This window comes from Seriola dumerili, unplaced genomic scaffold, assembly GCF_002260705.1.
Source record: "Seriola dumerili isolate Sdu_G_001 unplaced genomic scaffold, Sdu_1.0 BDQW01000056.1, whole genome shotgun sequence".
NCBI lineage: Eukaryota > Metazoa > Chordata > Actinopteri > Carangiformes > Carangidae > Seriola > Seriola dumerili.
Genome location: NW_019174311.1, coordinates 4,734,411 through 4,754,931, shown reverse-complemented (window position 1 = coordinate 4,754,931; position 20,521 = coordinate 4,734,411). Strand labels below are relative to the sequence as shown.

Sequence of the window (20,521 nt, the reverse complement as noted above, 5' to 3'; positions counted from 1 at the left end):
TTTTAGACAGTTTTCCTGGGGTAGGCTTTATTATTTCATCAACATATCTATTTCTTGCATTTTTGGGAGTAAAAAAAAAAACAAATAGCTATTGAAACATATAATGGGTTATATATATATATATATATATATATATGTGTGTGTGTGTGTGTGTGTGTGTGTGTGTGCGTGCGTGTGTGTGTATCTATCTATCTATCTATCTATCTATCTATCTATCTATCTATCTAAACTTCCGCAAAAGAGGGTGGCAGATGGTGTTTATGTGGATACAACTTGTGTTTAAATTATTTCTGTGAGCTGATTTCCATTTAATAATGAATCCATCTGATGGATGGATTTGGAAACTTATTTCAGTATGGAGATTTATGTAAACTGACCATTTAGAGACTACAATAAAATGATAAATTAAATTTTTTTATAAAGACCACTCCAATTGCCCTTAGAACAATGATTCAATAGAGTTTGGTGAACACTATTATTGCGCACTATGTGCACACTAGTACAACAGAGGGGTCTGAAGCAAGCAGTTCACTAATAAGTTTGTTAGAAATGTTTTTATCAACAGAATATTGACCCAAACAAGTGAAAAGAAAATCTGTTCTACAAAGAGGCGTAGAGGCGAGGAAAATAAGAAAAATTATATATGTTATCCAATTCCACCAAAAAGTGAGCTTTAAAATATTGAATGACATCTGTCCATCCAATGATTTCTTGCAGAAAAAGATTTTAATTGGGATAACAATTCTTGTGGATTCAGGCTGTATCTGAGTGGCCTACCTTTTCAAAGTTAGCTAAGGACAGAGGGTGTTGTGTGACACTGTTAAACCCAGTGAGGCAAATTTGTGATCTGTGATCGTGTCCTGTGATACCAAGCGAAATTCAACTTGACCTGACTAACTTCAACCTAAGGATGTATTGCTACACCCACTAAATGTCTCTTAAAGGAGAAAAACATAGATTCCCTGGTAAACATTTTTCTATTCATAAATGGAAATATTTTTATATATACTTTTATATATATATTTTTATAAGTTTTTTTGTTTCCTGGATTGTTTATGCTGGTTGAACAATGCTGTGTCTTTCATACTAATCAACATTAATTCAAGATGAATATATATATAATCAAATTTTGAACAATAAAGAAAGAAAATACATATACATATTTACATGAACACTTTTTTTTTATCACCTCCCGTCCGGTAGTCGGCAGTGCCGCACGCTCTTTATGTTGCAAGGCTCATGTTTGCGGAAGCACATCCACGAGTTTAACGGGTCTACGACCCTTTATTTTTCTCCCCAACCCACCCGAAGTGGAGAAGGACCCGCCCCTACCCTGCTTCTGATTGGCTAGCAGTCTGTTGGTTTAGTCACAAAGGGTGTTGCTTGGTTAGGGTTAGGGTAATCAAATCAGGGAAAGCCAATCAGAAGCAGGGTAGGGGCGGGTCTTCGGCCACCTCGGGTAGGAAAAAATAAAGCGTCTGCGCCATATGTGTGGAGGTTTTGGACTTAAAGAAGTTTTTCCTTTTGTTGTAAATTAACGGCGAGGCAGTGAAGTGAATTCAGTGAGCGTTACAAGAAGAGGAAGGTCTGGTCTGTGAATGGATAGTTTGATGTTATCCTGACACTGAACTCACTCTATAAACCTCCTCTCTGACAAATCAAGCTAACGATATTGGCTACATAAGGCAGGACACAGAGTGAGCATGGCCCGACCTCTGCAGGTCCTCTCCCTCCTGTCCGGGCTCGGTTCCCTGTCAGTGAAAACCCCAAACAGCTGTCGGTTTGCCAGCAGAGGTGCCAGCGGGGCGTGGACGGGACAGAGCCATGTGCGCAGGGACAGAGCCTCAAGCAGAGCTCCAAGATACAGCGATGAGATGTCTGAGGAGGAATTTGGACTGGAGGATGTAGAGGATGTAGAAGACAAGCTCCAGGCCTTGGATGAGTAAGAGTCAGCAGGAGTTTTATTCCAGTGTTGAGTGTTGAATGTTGTATGCTGTGTGTACAATCTGTGACACTTTAAAACCATGTCTCCCATGTTTTTCAGTGAAGGGAGGAAGAGGCAGAAGACTGTGAAATACCACATACTGAGGAGGCAGATGACTGCACCAGGAGCTCCACAGAGGAAACTAACCTGGGATACTATTGAGCAGATCAGGTGAGGAGCTCCGTTAAGTCGGCCCAGCTGCTTAATCAATAAGTATCATTCACTTAATATAGGCTTTAAATTAAGTGTTGATCAATTCTCAGATATCTGAAGCAAGAGCAACCAGAGGAGTGGACAGTAGATCGTCTAGCTCAGGGCTTCTCTGTCACCCCTGATGTCATCCTGCGGGTCCTCAGGAACAAATTCGTCCCATCTCCTGAAAGAAAATCCAAGCAGGATGCCAAAGTAATGGCTAGACTGGGTCGGCAGATGCTGCCTTCAGGTGCTGGGACAGGGAAGGACAGACTGAAGCTGCCTGGTAACTGTGCACCAGCCATACTCTCATCTGGAAGTAGAGAAGGTGCTTTAATCTCTGCGGCTGACCACACACCAGTGATACGAGGAGAAAGCTCAGGGTCCCTGGCCACGAGTCCTGCCCCTGTTACTGTTCTGCCCCCCCAGGTCACAGCTGGTGTCGGTAGAGCCGCCACAGTGACAAGATCAACAGAAGAAGACAGAACTACCAACACAGCTGCGGCAGAGGAGGACACAGAGGAAGAGGAGAGCTGGGATGGACAGGTGTTGACAGAAGAAGAACTTGAAGAGTTTATGGAAATGCAGAAGGCCGTTCCTCCTGTGGCGCAAGTTGGGAATGATTTCTTTGACACAGAGGGCAACTTTTTGTATAGAATCTAAGGACTTTTTGTTGAACTGTCAGTTAACAATGTTTGATGCTCAGGGTTGGCAATATTACACTTATCATAATCAACTCAGCAACTTTTGGAACAGAGCACTGATGAGCACTGATGAGCACTGTTCAGGCTACACACAGGGAAAACAAGTCTAACAAATAAAATATATTTTGTATTGCAGCTATTTATTTAACTTTTTCTGTGTTTTGTTCATTTATTTATGTTTATTCACCGATTAATTGATTTGTTGATGTCCTTATTTATTTCCTATTCACTTATTCCCATATCTATACAAAGCAAGATATAAAATGAATATACAGAAAAATAAATGTGGTAATGGCAGGGGAATACAGAAATACAAAAATAATTACAGGGCTTAATTGTCTAGTTTCATATTTTTCCCATTGCTGTTAGTTAGAAATAAGAGTCGGCTGAGAAAAGTAGAGGAACGTATGAATTTATTGGCAAACCCAAAGAAAATTGCCTCAAATATACAGAAGAGAGAAACATAGCAGATACAAAGATGTAACCTTGTATATTTACAGAACCATCACAATGACTTATTAATTTATACAGCAGTTTTAAACTGTAAGAAAATGTGTTACCCTCACTTAATGCAATAAACCCTCTTTAAATAAGAACTCAGCAATCTCCCAGTGTATAGCAGCTGCATAATAACCCTGTATCCACTCTGTGTTTTTTATTTGAGTTGACTCTCTTGTCAAGTTATCACAGCCTGAATGTAGTCTCATGCCAAGGCAGAAAAGAGAGAATAACCAGGTTATTATATTATTATTAGGCTCCTTTCTTTATGGAGCTCTGTGGAGTTAACATGCAGTTCAATGGGAGCCCACATGAAACAGACTTCATCTTTGTCAACAAGTGCAGCTACGGGATGTCACTGCTGTACTGGATGAAACTGGTTACACATGAGTTGATATAAATAATTATCAGTAAATAGATGCTGGCCACACATTGGAAGGGCCTCACATCATGTTCTCACACCAGGCACTTGCATAACCACATCCAGTTTACTGCACTCCAAACCTGCTAGTCACAAATAAATAAAACCTGCATGAAAGCAACACATTTAAAACAAGACAGACAAATGATTGTGCAACAAATGTTTAAAAGAAAAAAAAAAATCCTGTAAGACTTGACATGATCTGATGAAGACAGATCTGTAGAGAGGCATTGGCCATTCCAGTTTAGCTTCAAAATGACAGCAGTGATTAAACAGAAAAAAAACAGCAGTTTACCCAAAAAGAGCCCGATGAGAGACTTTCCATAATCCAGTTATTTTAAGTGTTTGTTCCAGCAGATGCAAATACCAAAAGAAAGAAAAACCCCAACAGTCTCGCATGGTGTTGCAGCTTATAGAACCATGTCTGTTAACTAATAGGCTACAGTGTTAATTATGCTATACAACATTTACATTATTGAATTGCTCCTGTGTTTCTGTCACCAAATTACACTGGAGTGTTGGGTTATCTGAATGCGTCGTAAAAAATATCTGTTGACATTTACTATCAAACTATAGTTATTTGAGCCATTTCTTAACATCTTTGTCATTTGCCACGGAAGTTTAAAAGTTTGTTAGTACAAAAAACGGCTCGAATGATTATAAACACAACTCGTATATGACTACAGTGATTATTACAGTATTATCACATTTATCGTTACGTCACATTTAGGAAAAATGTTAAACTACAAACTCTTAGCATACAAAGGACCTTGTGCTTTAGGCAGTTAGAACTGCAGACATTAATGTTTTAACAAACCCTGTCTTTAAACAGACACACTTTACCACCCTATACACTGATGCATAATGTGTTACACACAAAAACGTCTCCATTCATCGAATGGAGCAAGTGGAGACCTTAAGAGATATTCTGCCAATAGGGTTATTTACCGTGCATGGATAATATACTGGATCTAAACATGTTATTGCTATCAATCCTAATGCAAATGGAAATGTCCACTTGTGTCTTATTACTTTGACCATGGATCTCAACACCATGGAGTACCTAAAGTATGCAGGCTTGTATTCCATGTACAGACTAGAACGAGGGATTTCATAAATCAGTGCCAAGAGAGGAGGCTGAAATACCTAATATTTATGTATTCTTGGCCGTCCAGACACTTTTTGACAGACAAATAATTATTAAAAGTAGGGATTAAGACTCGAGTGGTTTGGGAGAGTTATTTACCAGCTTCCTACAGCAATCTTTTTAACACCTTCCAAACTGATACCACGTCAAAAATGGCAACAAAAAAAAAAAAAGAAGAAGAAAAAAACAGGTTTATGTACAAGTGCATGAGAAAAAGGACACAGAGCTTCAACAGAAGTGAAAAGTATTTCCAGGAGCACTCCCAGGTGACGGGAGAGGCAGGACCCGTAATGCAATGGTGGTGAATTTATACAAATCGCTTTTCTTCAAAACCCATTACTCTGGCTCTGTAAGCAGTTCAAATTACTGCATCAGTTCTTCGTTTAACTTGAAGATTCAAACTCAATCAATAGAATCAATAACTGAAGCACAACACTACAAGACCTCCTTAGTTCTCCTCAACTGTGCATTAGTCCCAGGACGCCTCCGTACATTCATTATACTTCACAGATGACAGCAGAGTGACACAGACTCTTCGTCTGGTAGCTGAGGCCAAAGTTCATACTAGAAGGTGAAAGGAAGAAGTAGCTGGAGACAAAAGAGTGACAGGAACAGCGGCCGTCCACGGGCAGGACTGGAAACCCGTTGCTTAGTTGCATGACAGGTTGTGCCTGCTATTCAAGCAGGTCCTGTGCACAGGGAAGAAAGTGACATACCAATGAAGGCAGAACCAATCCAGGTGAGCAAACAAGAAACCATCTTAGTCATGTTTGCACACACACACACACACACACACCTAACTCGATAACTCAGGTGACCTAGTTATCGGCTCAGTTTATGTAAATTTTCTAACTTCCTCTTAAACCTTACTGGTTACTGTTGTATTCTAAAACTTGTTTTCACTTTTGAAAAAACTGAAAGGGGCAAACATCGCATAGACTGTCTCCTCCCACAATGCAGTGCCGCAATGCCAAAGATATGTTTGAAGTAATTTAGAAACAGTGTCACTATCACATTTACATTTGCATTTTTATTTATAGTTTGAATACTTGAGCTTCAGTACAGTGGGAGATTCTAAAGTCAGCACTAAGTACTACACCAGGGCCTGTATTCACAACACATGTTAAGGCTAAAAGTAGCTCTTAACTTGCTGATTTAGGAGAAACTCCTAAAAATAAATGGTGTGTCAGTCTGGGAGAAGTTAGAAGTAGTGGAGAGGATTCCTAACTCGCTAAGACCAAATCACAAAGAATCATAAAAGAGCTGCTGTCATTGCATGTTGCAATGTTTTGGAAACCTTAGACGATGCTGAATTATTTAAAAAGATGCCAGGTGAGTTTTTTTCCCCCCCCAGTAAGGGTTAAACAGGCCCACAACATGAAAAGGATTTACTGTATTTCTACATCCATAAATCCAAGTAAAGAACTTTTCCCCTAGTCCTGACATCAATATAGTGTTTGCTGCTCACAGCATCTGGAAGTTTCCAGAGCGGATTTAACAGTAACGATTATTCTCTGCTGTTCTCTGGTGATAATTCATTCACATGAATAAATGCCTATAAAACTCGGATATTTGTCTTTAGCGTCAAAGTGTGTGGCCCAAATTTAGAAGGAAAACCTTGAACCCATCTCTCTATCCTGACTTGTATATGAGTGAGGGAAATATATCCACCGTACCTCATCTGAGTCGTCGTGAAACTCTATCTTGCCGTTTTGAGTGTGGTTGGTCTCGAGCGGTTCGTCTATCCCCTCGGCAGCATTGTCCTCAACGTGCTGCTGCAGCACGGAGTACCTGTGAACCAAGAACCTGAGGGGCAGATTCAAAACACTGTCACGTCACAATCATCTGAAAAACACATCCATCCGACACATAAAACACAAGGAAAGCCAAGAGAGGAAGAGCGCTAACTCTAAATAAGTCAAGATACAGTTTGCCATGCCGCACATGTTCTCCTCCAGACAGGTCTTTGTTTAGGAACTGGACCTATAAATCAGAAGGAAACACTAACCTGCCGCCACACACATATTTCTTGACAAAGACGACTCCTGCTGCGACGCTCAGCAGCATGATGATGATGATGACTGTTATCACAACGGGCACAGACTTGGAGGAGTGACTGTCTATCTGTAAAAATAACAACAGACAGAAAGTGGTAATACAGCAACAGATATACTGTAGGCAAACGTACAGCATGTTTAAATCTATAATCATAACATTTTTCAAGAAGTGTGACGAAGCAGAGGAACTGACCAGAAGTTCTGGGCCCACCAGGTCGCTCACACACCTCTTACTGAGGTCAATCTCTTTACGCTCAGGCATCTCTCCTCCCTCACACTTATCTCCGGGGATTTTCCTGTAGCTGTGGACCGAGAGCACAGTGGTGATATTATTATTGCTCATTGTTTACATATTTTTACATGTGAAAAAACAGTCGCGCTTGCCTCGGCTCTGATACACTTAAATCACTGTAATGTAAAAAACGTAAGACGAGGCTAAAACAGCTCCCTGTTGTTGTTGTTGTTGTGAGTGTTCATTTCTTATGCCTCCGCGCCAGCGACGTCGGCCCGTCCCATTCTCGTGGACACGATATCTCAGTAACGCCTTGAAGGAACCTCTCCAAATTTGGTACAAACATTCACTAGGACGCAAAGATGAACTAATTCGATTTTGGTGGTAAAAGGTCAAAGGCCAAGGTCACGGTGACCTCGCAAAACATGGTTTTGGCCTTGTGAACGCAATATCTCCATAACGCCTTGAGGGAATTACTTCAAATTTGGGACGAACATTCACTACGAATCAAGGACAAACTGATTAGATTTTAGTAGTCAAAGGTCAAAGGTCAAGGTCAGTATGACCTGACGAAACACTTTTTAGCCATAACCCAAGACATCACAAAGCAATTATGACAAAATTCCACTCAAATGGTTGATATTTTCTATGACTCTGGATAAACAGGGATGTAACCTGAGACTGGTCTGAGTGGCGGAGGCAGACAATACGTAAATCTAGTTTTAACCTGTATCAATACAACAGCCTACCCTACCTGCTGCACATAATGCTTTAACTGGAGTCTTCAGGGACAGTCCAACAGCTATTCATTTTCTGTTGAGCCAGTGTGTGCACAGTGAGGCAAACATCATTTACCAAAAACATTCACTCTTCCACAACGAAGACATGAGACTCACTCTCCTCGTCTGCTTCCTCTGACTGCTCTCTGCATGACACATACTTCCTCATTCTCATCACTCGTCTCCTCTGACTCGGACTGACACTGAGGCCAATCCTCTGTCACTCTCTCTGGCATAAAACATGACAGTGCTGATGGCCTCATTCAAAATCTGGTTTACACTTTTATATATATATAAAGTATCTGTTTTAATATTGCACATAGATAAATGGACTACAAAGAATCAAAACTATTCAACACCATTACTGCAAAATTAACCTTTTATTACTTCCACTACTCAGGCAAGACGGGTCAAGAGAATAAACAAAGATAATTATCAAGCAGACTAGTTAAAGTGAGTCACGTGGTGTCAGCACATTCACTGCTTCCTCCTGTACGTTGTCACAGGGACATTACTTGTTTATGAGGTGATATTATTCTCATAATTGATTGATTTTATGTAATAAACCAGGATTAAACCAGCAACACTGACACACAGAGATCCTCTGAAGCTGGAGCCTTACCCACTAGTCTGCAGTTGCTCCTCTTTGCCGTGCAGACAGAACTCCAGCACTTTTCCTTTCAGGTCCGGCTGCTCCACACACACCGAGCTGTTCTCCTGACGGTAGTATCCGAAGTCACTGTGACAGGCAAAGGCGGAAGGAATAACCTCGTTGGTTGTTCGGCTCAGCACTTGTACTTTCTGAATTCTGTTTGAAGCCACAATTTATTTTTCACCTAAAGTAAACACACGCTGCAGGATTCTTTCACACTGCTATTTGATAGCAGCTTGGCATGTTTAATGTGGACCCTCCTCATCTTACTTTAGTTTATGTTTTAAACTGCATCCTCTGCATCCAGAAACAGAGTTTGAATAAAATATGAATGATCTACAGTAATTCTTCTAGTCAAACAGTAGAAACATTTACAGCCAAATTTGCACTTCTACTTCAGCAGGATATTGTGGTCTCCGCCTAGAGCAGAAGCCTAAGAACAGAACATAACAGTTGTAACCAGTCACCAAAAATACATTTAAACTGAACGTTATCCAGTGACGTCTGCTCGGATGTATTTGAGTGGTGGAGTTTGACATTTTGAGCGTGGAGGTCAAAGTCTCACCACAGGAAGTCATCCAGGGTGCACGGACACGGGGTCGGCTGGGTGTTGACCTGGTAATCTCGTCCGTTCCAGCAAACAGAGTCCTTTCTGAGACGCAGGAACTTCTCTTTGTAGCCAAGCATGCAGCCATCGTTGGGGTCGCTGATGTCATCCGAGTGTGCCAACCACTGCACATAGTCATTGTCGTCACCTAAAAAAAGAGTCAATATTCTGGGCTCAGTTTACATGTGATCGCAAACAAATCACAAAATGATGACAAAAGATCTCTAAATTTACACAAGTACAATAACATCATATTTGTATCCGGTCACTCACAGTCTCTGGTGAGTAGATCCCTGAAGTCAATGGTGATGGAGATCCAGTACTGGCTGAGGAGGGAGTCTCTGTAGCCCCAGACACTGACGTTCATAGAGCGAGCTCCCGGCTCTGATGCCAGCCCAGTAAAGTAGATGGGGTCGTCGGTGAAGTTGTACACGCCCCAGCACTGTCCTTCATCGGTGGAAAACCTGTCAGGACATTGAAAAATGTACAAACATTAGCATCAAGACACTTGAAAGTAAAGCAATAACATATGACAGGGAGTGGTAGAGAATAAGATGTATAGAAAGCACAAGGCTGACGTCAAATGTGCTATTGCTTTGATACAATGTTCATTTAACATATCATATTAATGTAAAGAAAGACAGGTTTTAGACTTGTCTTATAGTTTGATCCCCTCCAAAGACAGAACTACAAAGCAGAGCAGGGAGGGAATAAGAATCACCACATGCTTTCTGACACTGGCAGACGGGGGAAACACTATACAAGAACTATGTAGTAAGCAGTAAGTTAAATGAACAGCTGCACATGAATTGTATTTATATAATTTTATATATTATACATTATATTTTATATAGTTTAATTACGGATTTTATGGTGATTTTATAACTGTAGTTTGTGAAGAAGAACTGTATGAGAAACACCTTTTCATATTACAGTCCACAACTACAACAACACAGCAGCTACCGCCTCAAAAAATGACCATACAACTGAGTCAACACACTAACAAGTCTCAACAAAAACTGACCATTAATAACTATAACTGTTCAATTAGCATTGTATGAAGCTTTATCTGTATTTTACACTTTCCACTCCAGTCAGTAGCTGTAGAGAGAGGGTGAGACTAGAATTCAGACTAGTACAGCAGTAAATACAACATCAGACATATTTTAAATCTATCATCTCATTGGATGTCTGTGTAATAAAATTCTGTAGATCTGAGTGAATCTCACAGACTTAGAGTTCTTCCATCAGCACATGAGAATTTCTGATTAAACAAGAAGCTGTACAACATTATCCTGCTAAATAAACTCAGACAAGCTTCCTGTTGTCTTCTCTCTACCGCTTATGCTGTAAAACTTGACTGGTGTTTGTTCTGGACTTACTGGTCCTGAACTCTCTCTGCTGCTCTGCTCCTCTGTGTTGTCTGCAGAGTTTCAGCTGAGCTGATAGATCCACAGCTATTTGACGCAATTTAGATTTTCTGGGCTGTAACTTCTTTTCTCTGAGCTTTTTAGCCGGACCTTTGTTTTTTTTACTTTGTTAGTCATGTGAAGTGAGTCAGCAACAGTCCACTGCAGCCTCAATGTTTAAACAATGATAAAGATACCAACACATAAAGGGTAAGTGGGTGGAAGGAGCTTCGGGACCAAATGTAGTTTGCTGAGGAGGCAGACGTGAGGGAGATGATGGCCACAGAATCAGAGTGGGCCGTGCAGCCTGCTCCACTGGGCTGATCACCACACAGCCACACCCTTCTCTCTCTCTCTCTCTCTCTCTCTCTCTCTCTCTCTCTCTCTCTCATCTCTCTCTCTCTCTCTCTCTCTCTCTCTCTCTCTCTCTCTCTCTCTCTCTCTGATAGTTTATTTCTTTCACACTGAGCCGCTGCCCCAATTTGTGTAGCGACCCACCGGGAAAAGTCGTGGATCACTGATGGCCACTCCACCACACCACTGTTGCGAAGGCTATAGAGAGTTTATCCAAGCGTAGTGAACTGTTCCACTGGGAACCTGGGAAACAGCGCTTAACACTGCTTAAGAAAATCTCTCTGTCTTAGCTGATATTGTGGAGGTCTGGGAGTCCACAGCTCAGTTTGCTTGTTCAGCAGCTTTTTCACTGAAAACATTTGACACGACACAGTAGGAAAAGCACAGGTGTAAATAATAAAATTGATGATGGCCGAATTCCATTTAGCTGCTTCATTTTCAGGGTCTCGGTATTGTGCATGCCGGCTCAAGGTCACACTGTTAGTGAGATATTTGTATAGAACAGAGCCATCGTTAATGTTATTAGTAAGGCCTGTGCTTTTTCTACCGTGAAAGTTAAAATGTCTGCTGTGAAAAAAGGCCTATTACTGTGAGACTAAATTTAATTCAGAGGACAAATAGAGCACAGAAACGTCTCCTAGCATCAGCTAATACAGGTCAAACCCAAACTCCCCCATTCCCTGTAACTGTAGCTCACTTGATCTGGTTGACAGGTTGATTGGGGCTGTGCTCCACAGCCACCAGCAGTCCTCCAGAGTCCAGGATGGCGTAGTGATGAGGTCCATCGAGGGCCTTTATCCAGGTGTACCCTCCATCATCAGACACATACACATCCGGCCTCATCACTGAGATGGCATCACCAACACTCCCTGATGAAATATGTTTAACCAGATCAGTAACTTCCAGGTTATCTCACACAAAACTTGGACAAATTTGGTATGAAAGCTCTGAACTGGGAATTACCATGAGCTAAGATGAGGCCCACAGCATTTGGCTCACTCAGAGGCAGCATGGGGACATTCAGCCTCATGGCAGTGCTGTACGCTGCGTGGATGTGGAGACTGCACTGTAGGAATAAACACAATCAGCATTTGGTGTCTGGATGTTAATAGTACCAACACGGTGAAAGTCGCTGACTGGAGATGAAAAATAACCAACACTGCCATGTACACTGCAATCCAGTGCAATCCAAGTCAATTCATCATTCAACAGAATCCAATCTGTCGCTACAGCTTACAAAAGTTTTTCATCAAGACTGATCCACTTTTTATCTTTGTTTTTTTCTCAAGAAACACCATTTCCTCTTTTTTTTTTTTTTTTTTCTGTATTTTTAAATTTACCTTCTCTGGGTCCTTGGCAGTAGCATCACACTTGCTGTTGGCAGGTTTCCTCAAGGGAACCCATTCTCCTCCCTGATCAAAAGACACCACAGACTGCACAGAGTCACCTGCAACAACAAGAACAGACACAGACAGAACATTTACTGCTGATCTGCAACATTTAGCTCACACTGCACTCCAGAAACAATGTGTGAAAATAAAAAGCTTAGGCTCAGTTAGCCCAAAATTACAAGTGAGCAAGAGTAAGCAATGCAAGGGTCAGACCCATACGGCCTGGGCAATAATCATACACAGAGTGGTCATGAGTGGAGGGATTATAATATAGGGAGGCAAACAGAAGTGATTTTCAGCAGAAAATACAGAGTGCAGACATGATGGAGTTAAGATTTAGCTGGTGATGTGAGATATTTCTGCTCAAGTGTCAGCCAGCTGCACATCTAACACTGAACAGCTAATTAAATATTTACCCAACGCCCTCGCTCCAGTATGTAATGGAGAAGTCATACGTGTGTGTGTGTGTGTGTGTGTGTGTGTGTGTGTGTGTGTGTGTGTGTGTTTCTAGGGGAATTTGAGTATAGGCATGTGTTGCTACTCCTTTATCTAAGCACAGACACATGTATAGAGCTACCTTCAGCCAGGACACTGGTGATGAAAACTCCACGCAGGGAGGTGACGTTGGTGAAGTCTGTATCACCACCCGTGGTGGTATAAAGGTGCCGCTCCAGTGACTTAGAGTACACGGTGCCCCGGTCATCTGATACATAAATGGTACCAAAGCCTGTATCTGTGGACAGACAGAAAAAAACAAACAGGATCACACACACCGAAGAGAACATTCACATGCAGCGTTTCAGAGCTGGTGATATGAAATAATGTCCTGATGGTTATAACAGATAATGAGGCACTTTAATTTATGCGGTGCAAGTTCACTGCATGGCCAAAATTATGTGGACACCCAAACATAACACCCGTATGTGACACATGAATATGACATTCCATAACCATGGACATTTATACGCTGCTATAACAACCTCCACTCTTTTAGGAACCCTGCTGATGCATGCATCGCGCTCAGCTAAAAGACCATTAGTGAGGTTGGCCACTAGCGTTGGGAGACAGGGCCCGGGCTTGCAGTCAGGTGTTCTAGTTCATCCCAGAAATCTACATTTTCTTTCATCGGAAATAAATGGCCTAGTTCAAACCATGAAAAACACCCTGAGAACAAAAGTACACAAACAGGGTTGTCTGAATATTTTTGGCCTTTTTCACTGAAAGTGTGTCACAACTTCAGGGTCTGGGTATTGTGCATACCGGTTCACTGTCACATAGTCATGACACTTGAATAGAACACAGCCATTGTTAATGTTATTAATGAAACCTGTGACGAGTCAACACGTCTGCTGTGAGAAAAGATTATGTAGGTTAAATATAATATTCATAAATGTGTTTTCCAAGATTTAAAAATGTGAGATAGGGTTCACACCTTATGCACAGAAAACCACATTGTTGCACCTCAGAAGTGTAAGACCTGTAGTACAAGTCAGTAATTCGCATTTACTTATTCCCTCAACCTTATTCACATGTAATTAATAGTTTTTGAATTACATTTCCTACAGGTGCAAACACACCATCTGTCTCTTAAATAGCATTACTGCTTTATTACACACAGCGCGAAGAGTGAAGGCGTGACGCTGCCGTACGGACTGACCTCCCGGCTCGTCAACATGCATGAAGACCATTTCATCGTTCGCTGCCAGGATGGAGTAGAACTGCTCGTGGCCAACAGGGGGCAGCTGGGCCATGTTCCACGTCTCACCCTGGTCCACTGACACGTGGATCATCCTCAGAGTCCCCTGCAGAGAAAGACGCGGTACAGAAAGAAATAGAGGGAGGCAGACAGAACGAGAGAGAACGGGGGGGGATGAGAGAAAGAACGGGAAAAAAATAAATATAACTTGATTAACGTTATAGGGAAACAGAGCCATGCATACGTAAGCACACGATATGCGTCTTGAAAACTACATATTTTGAGTGTAGCAAATTGATTTAGCATATACAGCAGGTAATTCAGTAAATACTGTCAGTACTGAGGAGGAAACATGAACGTATTTTACTTCATATTATTTTCTGCAACCACATCCCCTTCAATTGTGACTACTGAAAAGGACCAACGCTACAGCAAAGAACGCCAGCACTTAATTTGAAATTCAATGTCACGAAAACAGTCCGGAGGTGCGGTGTATGTCTCACCTCACAACTGCTTACTGGATTTCAAATTTGTCTTACAAACACAAAAGGTATAAATCAATGAATATCTGGCCTCAGGATGCATGATCTCGTGTCTATATGGACCTACTGTGTACTGACCTTGCCCGTCATTACAGAGGCAAAGAGGAAGCGTCCACCCAGGCCAAAAGAGTAGATCTTAGTGGCCACAGTCTTGATGGTTTTACCATAGTCTGTCGTCCTCCTCAGCTCCAGCATTCCCCGATCACCTGACAAAAAAAACGTTGAAATAAAAGTGCAAAGTGCGAGTATGCAAAGTGTAACTAAAAGTTAAAAATATATGTGTAGAATTAAAAGGAACAAAAAGCTTCAACAGGCCGGGATCATCGGCTATATTGATACCAATTGTCATTTCATTCTTTTTATTCATCATCCAATCCAAATCCAGTTGATCACTGGAGAATAGAGGTGTCAATAAAAACACGTAGGCGCTTATCTTTTTTTGGTTTTATCCCATGTGCTGTCCCTCAGTAATCTACATGTACATACATAAATGGATGAGGTCGAACGTAGGTCTGGACTGAATTGTCACAAGGTCATTTTTCATTTCAGGTTTTGCTTAAAGAGCGGCTCACTTACTGCAGGATCCGTTGAGGCTGGCTGTAAAGAAGATGGTATTCTTCCTTCCCCTAGAATCGGACAGTGCAGAGAGTTTGGGATAAGCAGACGCACATTTGGCTCCACAGAGTCAAGGATATGTGAGCACAACAGATGTGGATTACTTTGTTGATAATGATGTGATAGTTCTCAGTGTGCTTGCATCTCAATAAACAAAGTCAGGCTGGAAAACTCTGCACCAGGAAGAAACCTGGTCTCATACGGGATTCTTCACACAGTCTCCTGTCTATTCCCATAATGCTGTGTTTTGTTTTTATTGTGAAAGTAAACATCACATGACACAGCTTATCAAATAACCAGCATACAGAAATGCACTTCTGCTTTTGAGTGTTGTGTTTTGACATCTCAGTTGATAATGACCCATTTTCCTGCTACCTGTTCCGTGATAAAAGGTTATGTTTCAGGAAGTCTGTTTTGGACCTATGATGTTATCAGCCATGGCGACCTTGAAAACACAGCTTTAAAACTGAAACCAAAAAGATATTTAAGGATCCAAAGGTCACTAGGCAATGCATACCAGGGAGTGCCTCCGAAAACAACAGGAGTGTTGAGAGGGCTGGGTCACAACAGAGCTAGTCAAACACTCACTGACTGCGATACCGTTTTACAGGCAAAGGTGCAGCGACAATAAAAGTCTCGGGAGTAAACCTGTGAACATGTTTCGGGATAATTAAATATTCATTAAAATCCTCCAAACTATCAGCAAAGGAGGGTAGATAGGCAGACCTGTGACATATATTTGTTCAATGAACAATAAAACTCAGTATAGAGAGGTGGCACTCAGTTGTCTTCGCTTACCTGTAATAATTAGCTTGATGAAAGAACTAAAATTACAGCGAAGGACAACTGACTAAAAGAGAGCATATGGGTTTTTCAAGTCTTTGCTATATGCCCCACCAATAAGAATGGGGTTCCTCCACCACTTCCTACTCTCCATGAACAGGAATACTTCACTCAGACACAGACTCGTGGGCATACTGAATCACACTGGTGTTTGTTCACTGCGCACCTGACTACGGTGCCTGTACCATCTGTTTGTCTTGTCTCTTACCATTTCACCAGACACACCATGTCATGCACCTTTTTCCAGTTGCTGCCAAAATCTTCAGACAGCCACATTTCATTCTGAAGATGAACAACAACAAAAAAAAAACAATGTCTTAAATCACCTGCAACAACACCACTCTTCACACAGCTCGAACAGACCTGCTCATAAACACCACAGCCATGTTAATGAATGTACTCTGTGCAAACACATGATGAAAAATGATTAACCAATGGGAGCCTTCTTGCTATGTGGAGGTGGGATGGTGGTCCAACCTCTGCTTAAGGATTTTATAACTGACCGTGAAAAAGGTCGCTCACCCTCTAAAATGAATGATAAATTTAAAATGACTAGTAAACTGAGATCCCCACCAACAGAACGGGAGTTTTCATGTTTATATAGACTCTTCTTATGCTCTTCTCTCTGTGAGGTCAACTGACATCCAAACTGATTACTCTCCAAACAACATTATCATTCATTACTTACGTTGTTGCTGAGGACCAGCAGCACTTTGGAGTTATCAGGGTTGTATGTGATCTGCATCAGGGGGATGAAGGGCAGGTCCCTGTGGGTGAAACTTTTCCCAAAGTCATCAGAGACAAAGATCCGAGACCCGTGACCTCCGGACACGTCACCTGTCAGGATCACCTGGAATCCAGAGTCCAGAATTCAGATTGATGAAGCCACGTAAGATGGCAGGGTGTTAGGGATGCATTATAGCAGCACTACATTTGTGAAAACTCTTGATGACTATATAAAATAAATGTGTTGAGGACTTGATAAGGTCATGACTTACTTTCCCAGAGTTCTCGGGGCCGATAGCAATGCCAAACTCTGATCTGATGAAGGTGTTGTTGATGAGGTTGGTGACATCCTGGAATGACTTCCCATAATTCTCACTGGTGGACAAATGGTTGCAGCCAAATTACATGCAAATCAAATACAAACTATGTTGTTTGTTTTTTTTTTTTTCCAACAGGTGAGGTCATAAGAATTACCTTCGATAAAGTTTGGACTGCCCAAGTCTTATCATGAAGAAGGGCACCTGAAAAGTGGTCAAAGCCAGGATGACCTGTCGGGGAAAGAGGGTTAATCTTGAGTGGAGCATGGATCATCTATTGTTATGCATGAGACTCTGATGTGAGGGAACTTATTATGTCATGTATGCAGGCAGACTAGCCTGTCAATTTCATACAGTTCACTGAGTAACCCACCCAAGTTAGCCCTACTCATGTCACAGTGGAACAACCATGCATGCGAGACAAGTGCAGCACTCACCCCCGTGCCATCTCCAACCCAGGCCAGCGACACTGAACCACTCAGGTCATTGAAGGTGTACTGTGGAAAAAAAAGCAAAAACATCACCATGTATGTAAAATATGTTCAGAATAAACAGATTGAGGAGTATTGTGCACTGTGAATAATTCACTATGAAAAGGGTCAAAGGGACCAACTGACCACACAATTATAAACGGCAGTCTTTGTGAATTTAGCCTCCTGACTGTATTTTTGCTTTGACTGGTGCCATGTTTCCTCTCACCATGTGCTCAAGCAAACAGCAGATGGTTAAGTGTAAAAAAATGAAGTACCACTTCACTTTTTAGGACAGAACAGACAAGCATTTCAGCAAGCACAAGGCTTCAAGGCCACTGCTCTCAGGAAAGACTTCTGAATACAACTCCTGAACACCACATTAAAACTGAGGTGGAAGAATGAGATTTTCCTCTGATTATTTTAGAGTAAATCAAGTCATTTTAGGAGTGTGGCTCTAACAAAAAAAACTTCATGCTTCCCCTTCTGCCTGAAATCAAAGTCTAGAATCATGTTTTCCATTCAGTGGCCTATCACTCTTCAACTGTGTGGACATTCACAATCTGTTTGAGGCAGGTCTTTTTCAGCAGCTCATGTTGTAAGCAACTCCAGCACAGGTGGGACCTGCAGCAGAAACCTCCAGGGGAATGACAAGGCTCAGCCTCTAGGAATTCTGTCGACTTCAGATTACTGAGGCCAAGTATACAAAGACTGCAATGCAAAGTTGATCACATGGCGATGAGGTGCTACGCAAATAGGCAGAACAGGACTCTGCTGAGTCTGTCCAGCCTGTTTGTTTTGAGTAGAGCAGTGCACAGTTGTGTAGATATTTTATGAGATGCAGAAATGGGTTGCTTTCTCTTTGTGGAGTCCAAATTTAGCCCTCTCTTCTCTACTGTACTTCTCCACTGTAGTCTCTGCTTCCTGACAGACTGGCTGCCTGCTTTCACTAACACACAAACACAGCATTTAATTACAAAATCACTACCACACAGCTAGTCACATGGATTCCCCAGGGCCAATTTTCCTGTCAACACTGGGACAGATTCACTCTCTGTCAGGCTGAGAAAAGTGGATCCTCTGACACAGACTACAGCAACAATGAGATATAGGTCATAGCCACTGCTGGAGCATTTGACAGAGGTTTTGCTGGTGCTTCTGTGTAGCCTGCGCACATCTTAAAGTATGAGGAACAGAGGCGTTGTTACAGTTTCACTACACTGTATTTCACTGCACCAAATATTTAAGAAAACAAATCTTGGCAGCCCTGACGTGGTAGCCCTCAGAAGGACAGGAAGATTCCTCTAGTGGCTTTATGAGCTTGTAGAAAGGTTTGATGATGATACAATGATGTTTTAATGGCGTTTCACAGGAGGAAAAATAAACCTACAGTGTCATATCCATCTAGCAGACATCCCGGGCTGCAGGGTTTTACAGCTGAATGGAAAACAGCCCATCAGTAGCTAGGTTTCTCAGTACACCGGATAGCTGATTAGGCCTATTCGTGCACCTGGTTAGCACCTGCGCATCATCCTCCTCCCTCGGCTCATGTAAGTGTCAGACGTGCGGAGTGTAACGGGACCTCTCAGTAGGTAACTTACACGGTGGGTGTTGTCTGCTAACTTGGTGCCATATTCTTGAAGAGCTTGGCAGGAGTCGCCCTGGTCGGTGCTCCTCCGTTTAATCTTGTGATTTGGTGATGGAATGAGCCATGCGGGCAGAGACCTCTTTACGATTTTCGCAGCTTTCTCCTCTCCGGTGTTTGAACGCTTCACAAAAACCGACTGTCCGGAGGTGTGGGATCCCGGCTGAAAATCTAAACCGGCTGCGAAAGTAGAAAGAGATAACAGCAGAGCACAGTGCAGCAAGAGTCCCATCGTCGTTGCTCGTGTCACCGGCAAAGAAAACAAAACAAAGAGGACGAAAACACCCCACACCGAGTCTTTATTTATCCCGGGCTTGCTTGGAAATTGAAGGTCGCTACAGCTCTGCCGCCGATGACATCAACAAAACAGTAGTCCTCCTGACACCGACTATTTCACGCTTTGAAAACACGGAGCTCCGGCAAGGCTCCGACTCCTTCCGCGCCAGGAGGGAAAATATGTGAAAACAGAGAAATAATCGCAATAAAGAAAATGAAGGAGGGTGTTTAACACCAATTATTCGCGCTGCAACTCCTCAGCCAACATTGTACACTGTAGCGATCGCGCAAATTGTGTCTGCGGACCCGTAATGCTCTATGCCGAGAGGAGGCGCTGTGATTGGCTGCTCTTCTATTGTGGTCCACCTATCCGCGTTTCTGATTGGTTCGTTTCTGAAAAGGCGGTGCCGAAACTCAGGACCTGTATAATTAGCTGTCAAAGCCTGTCAGGATAGGTTGAGTAATACTATCATGTAATTCCATCCAGCTACTACTTCATTTAAAGCAGAAAAAAAACATTTTTTTTGGATCAGCTATCAACTGCATTTGGATGAAAAAATGCTTATTGATATACAGCCAACATTCAAGATTAATAATGACATTACATGTAGAAATAGCAGTGGAATTGCAGTGCAGTTTAATTGGCTCATACCCATCAATCCAGCCACTAGGTTCTGTCACTTAAAATGTAACAGCCTAATAGGTAAATAACTTAAGAAATAAATATGGGTAAAAAAAAAAAATTGTCTTAGCCATGTTTCCAATTTATTTTCCCTCATGTAAACTTATGTAATGTTTTCACCTGCTAAATGACAGTTTTTAAAAACATAATCTTGTATGCAAACACACAATTCAATGGAGAAAAATGTAATCGAGAGAAATTTCACATGTTCATAAAAGACACAAAAGTATGCATGCTTCGAAGTCAGAGTGTGCTTTCACCAGCCTTTGTTTATAAGTGTCA

At 41.9% G+C, this 20,521-nt stretch overlaps 2 protein-coding genes across 2 annotated transcripts; one reads left to right on the top strand and one right to left on the bottom strand.

Moving 5' to 3' along the window:
• Window positions 1-1,470: 1,470 nt before the first annotated feature.
• ngrn (neugrin, neurite outgrowth associated) lies at window positions 1,471-2,927 on the top strand. The gene is made up of 3 exons (XM_022741536.1): window positions 1,471-1,942; window positions 2,045-2,155; window positions 2,248-2,927. The coding sequence occupies exons 1-3, from the start codon at window positions 1,704-1,706 to the stop codon at window positions 2,837-2,839; spliced, it is 942 nt and encodes a 313-aa protein (XP_022597257.1). The 5' UTR covers window positions 1,471-1,703; the 3' UTR covers window positions 2,840-2,927.
• Window positions 2,928-3,276: 349 nt separating this feature from the next.
• On the bottom strand, window positions 3,277-19,831 carry LOC111218999 (sortilin-like). The gene is made up of 20 exons (XM_022741535.1): window positions 19,238-19,831; window positions 17,604-17,663; window positions 17,324-17,397; window positions 17,122-17,224; window positions 16,812-16,973; window positions 16,332-16,405; window positions 15,242-15,291; window positions 14,744-14,871; window positions 14,085-14,229; window positions 13,005-13,160; window positions 12,377-12,483; window positions 12,000-12,102; window positions 11,734-11,905; window positions 9,547-9,737; window positions 9,232-9,421; window positions 8,637-8,753; window positions 7,197-7,305; window positions 6,955-7,070; window positions 6,623-6,752; window positions 3,277-5,635 (listed from the first exon to the last, which is right to left on the bottom strand). The coding sequence occupies exons 1-20, from the start codon at window positions 19,511-19,513 to the stop codon at window positions 5,621-5,623; spliced, it is 2,478 nt and encodes an 825-aa protein (XP_022597256.1). The 5' UTR covers window positions 19,514-19,831; the 3' UTR covers window positions 3,277-5,620.
• Window positions 19,832-20,521: the final 690 nt, after the last annotated feature.

Excerpts from the sequence above, each read along its gene's own strand:
- ngrn (XM_022741536.1), top strand. The coding sequence starts at position 1,704 with ATGGCCCGACCTCTGCAGGTCCTCTCCCTCCTGTCCGGGCTCGGTTCC. Across the intron at positions 1,943-2,044 it reads AAGCTCCAGGCCTTGGATGA|TGAAGGGAGGAAGAGGCAGA; the intron begins GTAAGAGTCAGC and ends CATGTTTTTCAG. Across the intron at positions 2,156-2,247 it reads GATACTATTGAGCAGATCAG|ATATCTGAAGCAAGAGCAAC; the intron begins GTGAGGAGCTCC and ends ATCAATTCTCAG.
- LOC111218999 (XM_022741535.1), bottom strand. The coding sequence starts at position 19,513 with ATGGGACTCTTGCTGCACTGTGCTCTGCTGTTATCTCTTTCTACTTTC. Across the intron at positions 15,292-16,331 it reads ATGGTGTGTCTGGTGAAATG|GGGAAGGAAGAATACCATCT; the intron begins GTAAGAGACAAG and ends GTCCGATTCTAG. Across the intron at positions 7,306-8,636 it reads GAGCAACTGCAGACTAGTGG|CTACAGGAAAATCCCCGGAG; the intron begins GTAAGGCTCCAG and ends CTCGGTCCACAG.